This window comes from Panicum virgatum, chromosome 1N, assembly GCF_016808335.1.
Source record: "Panicum virgatum strain AP13 chromosome 1N, P.virgatum_v5, whole genome shotgun sequence".
NCBI lineage: Eukaryota > Viridiplantae > Streptophyta > Magnoliopsida > Poales > Poaceae > Panicum > Panicum virgatum.
Genome location: NC_053145.1, coordinates 47,675,888 through 47,685,000, shown reverse-complemented (window position 1 = coordinate 47,685,000; position 9,113 = coordinate 47,675,888). Strand labels below are relative to the sequence as shown.

At 49.4% G+C, this 9,113-nt stretch overlaps 1 protein-coding gene across 1 annotated transcript; it reads left to right on the top strand.

Annotated features, from left to right (window-relative positions):
• Positions 1 to 3,206: 3,206 nt before the first annotated feature.
• Positions 3,207 to 4,900, top strand: LOC120656241 (disease resistance protein Pikm1-TS-like). The gene is made up of 2 exons (XM_039934279.1): positions 3,207 to 3,354; positions 3,499 to 4,900. Exons 1-2 carry the CDS (start codon positions 3,349 to 3,351, stop codon positions 3,763 to 3,765), a joined length of 273 nt encoding a protein of 90 aa, XP_039790213.1. The 5' UTR covers positions 3,207 to 3,348; the 3' UTR covers positions 3,766 to 4,900.
• Positions 4,901 to 9,113: the final 4,213 nt, after the last annotated feature.

The window sequence follows — 9,113 nt, the reverse complement described above, 5'->3', positions numbered from 1 at the left end:
TGTAACGGTAAGAGCATCTCCGGTAAGAGCATCTCCAAGAACTCTTGTATATTAGGTGATATAGCTAAATAAATAAAATAATGTCCAAAAACCCCCATCCAATAGACCTTGTATCGATGTCCTCTTCTATCCAAGTTTTGTCCAAGTTTTGTATCCAGGGAGCTCCGCTTTGCATCTTTGGCCAGCGCTTGGCGCTCTGCATCCTTCGCCTCCCGCGCGTTGACCTCCGTTCCCGCCTGGATTTGGGCTACTCCCGCGCCGGCTGCTCAATTCCGCGCGCGCAGCGCTTCTTCCCGCGCGGTCCAGAGGCTGTCGCCGATGGTCTTGCCCTCCACGTCCAGACAATGCAACTTGCAGCTCACGTCCAGGCGTAAAGTTTCAAGGAGCAGTGCCACTCACGTACAGGGGTCGAGCAGCACTCACGTACAGGGGCAGCGGCGGTGGCAAGACTTAGGGTGCGGCGGCAAGACTCAGGGCGGCGGCGCTCACGTCACGCCATCCTGAACTGATCGATCTCGGTGGAATCGGAAGGGGCCGATGATGGAATTGGTTGGTGTGGATACACTTTTGAATATAGCAATTATATTTTAACTAGTCTCTTGGACTACTCCATATAATTAGGTACTTTTCTATTTTTACTAAGGACCTACAATCTCTAAATTTAGCTAACAAAGCTCGTAGAGATGCTCTAACATTGCAATTTGCAAACCCTCCTAATTCCTAGCTACTTGATGAAAAGGTGTAGGTAACGCTCGTGCTGTAACTCGATATCTTGCAGAATACATATGGGCTCCGTTTGGTTTCCTAGAATGCTAGGAAATCAACACTTTAACTGCTAATTACGGTCTCAAGCTAAGTAGTTTACAAAATTAACTCCAGAACCTCTGCGCTAGAAATCCTGAAGAATCTAATGAGATCTTTGACCGCGTAATTAGAAGATGGTTACTGTAGCATCACCATATCCAATCATCATTAATTACTGTCATTAGATTCACTGCGAAAAGTTACCCCATCCCTAAAATTTTTTACAAATAAACTTAATTTAGTACTCCATGCATGCGGGAGGGATTCTTTTTTCGGTGTTTAGGAATCTTAAAACGAACCAAACGGGGCCACGAAATGAAAGCCAGCCCATGGCGAGAGAGACATGCCACGAAATGAAAGCCAGCCCATGGCGAGAGAGACGAATTCCTCTCGAGTACGATCGATCTCTCGACTGATTTTTTTTTTTGAAAGATGATCTCTCGACTGATCGCACCTGGCATGCCTAACCACCGATGCTAACTAGCCGCGTGTGGCATGCCTAACCACCGATGCTAACTAGCCGCGTGTGGCGATGGCCGTGTCTGGATCATCAGGCGATGCGATGGGATTGATAAGCATTTAATAAGCTAGCGAGCAGGTGTGGCCGTGTGGGGGAAGTGAAGACTAATGATAGGGATCTCGCTGGAGATGACTTTAAATTTCGGGACCCTCTTGACGGCGATGAAAGAAGCTTCAAGATCACGTAAACCCGTCAACCACGTCGGAGGAATTTTGTTGGATTGCCGAACCGGACATGTGATGAGTATTTCGGTCTTCAAGGAATATACACATCAGGGCCCTGTTTGATTGCCTAGTGCTAGGGAGTAGCGCAAACTTTGGCTATTACTTACGGGAATAAATAAAGTCAGTTTATAAAATTAACTCCACAATCTCTGCGCTACTTCGTGAGACGAATCTAATAAAGTCTTTAACCGCACGATTAAAGAATGACTACTGTAGTATTATTGTAGCTAATTATGAATTAATTACCGACATTAGATTCGTCACGCAAAATTGCAGCCATCTATGAAAAAGTTTTACAAATAAACTTTATTTAGTATTTCATGTATGAAAAAAAAATTTTGTAGCGCGAGTTGATCGAGGACAGGCGGATGGTAAAATGTTGACCGTACCGTGCGCGTCTGAGTCCAGCTCGTCCACCAGATGGTGAAAGTGGGCTGGACAGTGCAACGATTAACTAACACACCAGATCGAGTATTCTTTTAGGATTTTAATTATTTTAAAAATCATATCTTATTCCACGTGCAGGATGACTGGATTTGTACACCGTACAGTTTGCACTATGCACTGTACAGAGAGTGTACGTTGTACTAGTAGTGTAGAGGAGCGGCTTGGGGAAAGCTTTGGTCACCAGCCACCACAGAAACTTTGAAAAAGAATTCCTCCAGAGTCAGACCCCGTTTAGTTCCCAAAATTTTTCCTAAAGTACCCGCTACATCGAATCTTTCGACATATGCATGAAACATTACATGTAGTTGAAAAAATAACTAATTACACAGACTAACTGATTAGCACGAGATGAATCTTTTAAGCCTAATTAGTTTATGATTGGATATTATTTGTCAAATAACAACGAAACGTGCTACAGTAACTTTTCGCCAACCTTGTGCAAACTAAACGCGGGCTCAGGATGGACCGCAGCTCCTTGGCGAGCAAGGAAGCAAGGTGGAGAAAGAAATCCCCGCTTTGCAAGCCCGATCGCTTCGTGCTCCCCAGGAACGGAGGAGCGCGTGCTCGCCGCCGCTGACCCGTGCAACGCCCCAAAGGGGCACGCACCTTTCTCCCGGAACGCGGCTTTCTCCCGGAACGCGGCTTTCTTCCAAGCGCTGGGCCCGGAGCTTCGCAATCGCACCCCGCCCGACCCGGTCACCCGCGGCCTCGCTACTCGGCAACCCTGCAAGACGAGCTCCTCTGGCTCTGAACAAGCAAGTTTTTCAAGCTCAGAGCAAGTTTTTCAAGCTATCAGCACAGAAACTGTCGCGGCCGCAGCTGACACCCAACCGTTTCAGAGATGAAGGTACACGCATCGGTCGACCATGGCCTGGCCTCCGTGATTTGCTGCAGCATAGGCTGTTACTCTTCTCATTATAACAGTACTAGTTTGTAATCTCGGCTGAGAAGCTTAATAACGCGGTCTCGTCGGTGGTACGAACTGTGCAGCAAAAGATCGTGATCAGGGTGCAGATGAGCTGCGACAAGTGCCGGTCCAAGGCGATGGCGCTGGTGGCGGCGGCGGGTGGCGTCGACTCCGTGGCGATCATCGGCGCCGACAGGACCAGGTCGTCGTCATGGGCGAGGGCGTCGACTCCATCCACTCACCAGAGCGCTGCGCAGGAAGGTCGGCCCCGCTATATAACACCAGCCCGGCTGCGCGGCGCTCTGCTCCAGCCACCTCGACGGCAACCCTGCAAGACGAGCTCCTCTGGCTCTGAACAAGCAAGTTTTTCAAGCTCAGAGCAAGTTTTTCAAGCTATCAAGCACAGAAACTGTCGCGGCCGCAGCTGACACCCAACCGTTTCAGAGATGAAGGTACACGCATCGGTCGACCATGGCCTGGCCTCCGTGATTTTGCTGCAGCATAGGCTGTTACTCTTCTCATTATAACAGTACTAGTTTGTAATCTCGGCTGAGAAGCTTAATAACGCGGTCTCGTCGGTGGTACGAACTGTGCAGCAAAAGATCGTGATCAGGGTGCAGATGAGCTGCGACAAGTGCCGGTCCAAGGCGATGGCGCTGGTGGCGGCGGCGGGTGGCGTCGACTCCGTGGCGATCATCGGCGCCGACAGGGACCAGGTCGTCGTCATGGGCGAGGGCGTCGACTCCATCCACCTCACCAGCGCGCTGCGCAGGAAGGTCGGCCCCACGCACATCCTGCCTAACGGACAGTCCGCTTGGGGCGGCGGACGGTCCGCGACACACTCTGTTTCACCTGCTCCGTGACCGAGGATCGTCGGTCGCCGCCACGTGCCGGCCGTCGAGCCTATCCCCGGCCATCCCGTACGCCGCATTGAAGGCGCGCACCTTCCCTTCACCCACCCGTGCCCACTCTCTCGTTTCACTCTCCCTCTCCCTCCCGACGCCATGGACGACGCTTGAGCGACTCCCGCTCGCCGGCCGAATCCTCGAGCTCCCCTCCATGGATTTCAAATCTACCGCACCTGAAGCTTGACCAACTCCCTAGCTCCCTCCTCAACCCCTCCAACCGCCGCCACTACCCCCACCTCGCCGGGAATTTTGGATTCCCCGGCCGTCAGTTCGAGTTTCGCCCAAACTCGACCTCACCGTGGAACTCCATCGTCCGGGCACCGTTTCTTTCGTCCAAGGGCTCAAATCGACTGTAAGTGAGCCACTCATGCTCGTGCTCCCCTCGTTCTTCCACGTTCTAGTGGTTTGCACACACGTTCTCCATAAAGTCGTTTTTGACCGCCACGGGCCGCACGTCGCCGACTAGATTAGGCTTGATTTCTTCGCGTGCATCACCCATGCCCGTGTGCGTCTCGTCCAGTAGATGGTGTAGTGCTAGCCTCGCCGTCAGTCGGGTCACTGTCGACAGGAACGGTGCGCCGCGCTGCAGCGCCGACCTCACTGGTGGCGGCGCGCGGTGTCAAAAGACAGGAATCGCGGACGGTTCGCCTAGGAGGGCCGGACAGTCCGCAAGTCAGGTTAGACATTGTCCAGAGAAGTTGTTGTCTCTGATGGTTTCACAGAATTGAACTGCGGGCAGTCCGCTATTGGAGAGCGGACAGTCCGCCGTAGAGTTCGAAATTTGTCCAGAGACGATATTGTCTCTGGTGGGTTTCGCAGGGTTGAACTGCGGACAGTCCGCTATTGGAGAGCGGACAGTCTGCCGTAGAGTCTAGAATTTGTCCAGAGGCGTCGTCGCCTCTGGTGGTTTTGCTGAGTTGAACTGTGGATGGTCCGCTATTTTGGAGTGGACAGTCTGCCCTATAGTTTTGAAGTTTGTCCAGAGACGTAGTTGGGTCTGGTGGGTCTGCGGAATTGTACTGCGGACGGTCCACCATTTGGGCGCGGACAGTCTGCAAGATATTCCTTTTTAAAGTATATTGATTGTATAGTTTGAGTTGCACCAAATTATTTCATATGCGTTCGTGTAGCATCCGTAGTTGAGGACGTCGTGTACGAGGTGATTGCGGCACCGCAGGAGCAGCCGGAGCAAGCCCAGGAGGAGAGGTGTGAGAACCCGGCCCAAGGCCCGTCTGACCCTAGCTCTGAGCAGTAGCCCGAAGGCAAGCCCCGATGCATAACCCTTATTTCAAATTATGCAACATTATATAATATATATATATATATGTATATATATATCTATTCTTGTGCATTAAAGTCATAGGAATTGAATGGAACCTTAGATGCATAACCCGTAGGTACCATGAGACCTATACTAGTATATGTCAGACGATAGACGAGCTATGCTAAATTGGGTTCGGTAGAAGTCGAGTAATTTCCAGTTACTCGCGAGATATAGGATATTTTAAGTTTCCATATATGAGATACTAATCTTGGGATGAAAAGGAAGATAGAGCTTGAGACCGGGCGGGAAAAATGTAGCTCCGTCCGAGTCGGGAAAAGTGTAGCCCTGCTGATCATGTTTGAATTGTACTAACCTCATGCCGGGAGTAGAAGGTAGTCGAAACCGGTAAGCCGAGTACTTCCTTGCTTCGAAAGTACAGAACTTCTACCCACCCCTTAGGGCGAGTCGAGTGGCCGCGGAGAATTGGGATGCATATGTTTACTTTTGGTGGTCTTTTGTAGGGCTCGGCTGACTATATGCAGGTGGGGCGGTTCTGTAGTTCGAGGCAGGGAGGGGAAAGGTTGGTGCGTGGGGTCCGACGGGGCTTTTGCGTGCCGTGTTGGTTAGGTCCACCTTGTAAGGTTAAATCGAATCGATTCGCTGTCAGTCGCTCTCGGATATGGGCACCTTGATCAAATGCGTCACATCGTAGAAATGAGATGAAATATAAATGATATATGGTTATGATTACTTGTAATGTTATTATATGCTTTACTATGTTTGCTCTAGATATGTCAATATTAGATGATGGTTAAGATATATAGAATCATGAGCTAAAATATGGAAATAAGGATTCACTTTAGTCGCTTTTTCCGCAAAACTAACTACCAGCCAAAAAGCTTTGAATGTCTAGGTATGTGGGCTAAGTTATAATCATTGGTCGGGTAAGTCTTGCTGAGTATTAATTGCTCAGGACTTTTATTGAATCATTATTTTAGGACACACATATGTAGACTTCAGTCCTTGCTGCGTTAAGTTCATCCGTCGGGACGCCGAGGGATAGGAGGTTGTGGAGCCAGACGCCTCGTTAGGGGGCTCCTCGGTGGACACTTGTGGTAGTTATAGGCCTTTTTCCTTTGTTCGAAACCGAATTTCAGTAATATAAAGTTTGTAAATTATGTATGTATTCAAACTTGATTTGTAAAACATATGGCAGAGTTTTGTGTATATTGCTGTTGTCAGCCGAAACCCACCGGCGAGCGGCGACCGGCAACACGGAGAGCCGGGAGGTTGCTGGGGCGCTGGCAGACACTGCTCCCTCGTCGACGGCCCGCAATTCCATCACGCGCCCGGAGGTTTTGTGGAAAACCGGGCGTGCCACCTGACCTATACCCGATCAGGAGGGTGTAGACGTGCTCCGAACAGTTTCCTGCATACAAAGACACGTGTAAACGTAAGTCCGAGCCGTGGTCGGCTCACCGGGACGACTCTTGCATCGGCTTTAAAGAGCCGATCGAGTCCCGGTGTCAGATTGGATCTGTAACTATCCAGATGTCGATGAAATAAGCAAATAACTGTAAAGCTGCTTCAATTAAATCTAGGTAATCTAATCCACGATGGTAAAAGCTTCACTGTTAGATCGGAACATCCTACAAGTGACTAGGCCTAATGAACGTAACTGACAACTAGACCATAACCCAAAACAGAGGCCTAAGAACTAGCAAGAGCCGATTCCCGGAACCATCCCTATTAAGGCTAAGATAAAGCATCTACTACGCCACCGGATCGTCCAATCCGTTTGCAAGGCCTAACCTAGCAGATATTATGCCAACTCCTAAGATAAGAGCAAACCATAACAGATCAAATCTACTAAACAAAAAAGAAGCAGAGTGTTGCTTCTGTGCGACTAATTCTATGCGACAAGAACTAGCATAAGATTGAAACATGACAGCACAGAAACATGATATTCGTAGATGATAAGCGATAAAGCACAACAGATCTACTAAAAGCCATGCTACAAACATCAGGATAACTAGCATTACTCGCCATCAAAAATGCTTCAGTACGAGTAATACCAAGGTAAAAACAAGAACTACGCTGCCCTGATCGCAAGAAGCGATCAGGGCAGCATGGCACTTACTTGGATGAAACCCTAGGATTAGGGGTGGCGATGCGCCGAGAGTTGTTGTTTGCGAGTCGTGATGACGCTCTCCTTTCATGAATAACAAAGGGTACATATTTATAGTCCGGAGACTTGGGAAACAATCTAAACTAATCTTGTCCCGATTGGACTCTATCTCTAAGCTTAAACTAAATCTAAGGATACACGGCCAATGTGGCCCATATGCTCACGCAGGAGCCGATTTGCAAGCCTTCCTCAATCTTCTGCTTCAAGCCCATCTTGCTTTCGCCCCCCTGGTTTGGCAATGATAATTCCAAAACCAATCCGTCTCTTCATCTTCCCGTTAATGCTCATTAACCATACCGCAACCACCAAGGAAGACGCAACGTCTCTGCAACTGGCTCCTCGTAGAATGTGAAACTGCCGATCCATCTTTTACCTTTTCACTATTTAACCTCCCTCTGCATCGGCTCTTATTCACAGCAAAACGCCTTCTTCTTCCCAAAGCTAGTAGCACAGAAACCCCAATCCTTCACCAGCCATGGCCATCTCCTCTTCCTCCGGCTCCAACTCTTTTGGAGATTCCTTTTCTTCCTCCTCATCTCCTCCTTCTTCTTCTTCCCTCTCGGCCTCCTCCATCGACTCTATCCCAGAGAGTCGAGAGCCGACCCCCGAGTGGGACCCGACGGCAGCCTACGAGGCGCTGGCTCCTCTGCACTGGGATGCAGAGGAGTTCAACTTCGGGGTCGCCTCCGAGGAGGACGAGCCTATGACTGAAGGAGAAGAAGACCTCCAGTCCCTCTTCCAAGAGGAACTGGAGAGCAGTGAAGACGACGCCTTCTCCTGGGAAGGAGCCGACTCCTCCGAAGGGATCGGCTCTTTTTCCAGCGATGATATGGCGGCAGGGGGAAACCCCCATCAGTTCCTCAAAGCCCCCATGGAGGGAAGCGAAGAGGGAAGCAGCAGCAGCGGCAGGCGAAGCAGCAGCAGCGCCGAGGACGAGGGCAGCAGCAGCGGCGACGACGGCGATGATGACGACGATGATGGTGGAGACGCACCGTCGCAAAGCCCGAAGCGCCGTAGGTGTTCAGACACCTACGACTGGTAGATGTAGGTAGCATCGTAGGAATAGGACCCCAAAGCTAAAGGATTGATTCCTTTGTAAAATCGGCTTTCCTTGTAATGAACTCTCCTTTAATAAAATCGAGTTCCTTTTAATTTCGTGTCTTTGTTTACCTTCCAAAAAAGCCGATGGCAATGCATCAGGCTTCCATAAATATCCAAGAGCCGACGAAATTCAAACTAGAAGCAACCCGCAGAAGAATAATACTTCCAGTCTGAATTGAACTCGACGAACCCTCAAATCCGAGTGCAATTCGAAAACCAAGCTCTACAAATCCGAGCAAGAACCCTCCAAGCAGCTGGAATTCAAATCAAAGCCCACAGCAAGCAAACCCTAAGCCAACAGATCTGTACCATGGCAGATTCTGCAACTCGGACGACAAGCTCTGCAACTGATGATACGGCAATCTGCGGCATGAAGGTAATATTCGGCCCAAATCTTTAATTTTCTTCAGCTTACTAAGCTTCTGAAACTAAAATTCTGAAACATGACACCATACGTATGCTTCTGAATCTCTAAACTTCAGGTGCCAGACATCCTTTTGCCGCATCCCTCTAATCCAAAATCTTTCTGTCTTGGCCCACAAACCCATGAAAACCCCATAGATTTGATCTCTTGTGAAGCAAATAGAATCCCTTTTGTGAGTCAAAACATTGATTTGAACCTCTGGGCCGACTGCTTAAGAGCCTGGCCTAATCCACCTGAAAGCTGGACTACATGGTACAACAGAGTAGCAAAAGCTCACATGCCCTTATGGCAAGATTTGAACATAGCCGATGCACTTAGTTTATCAC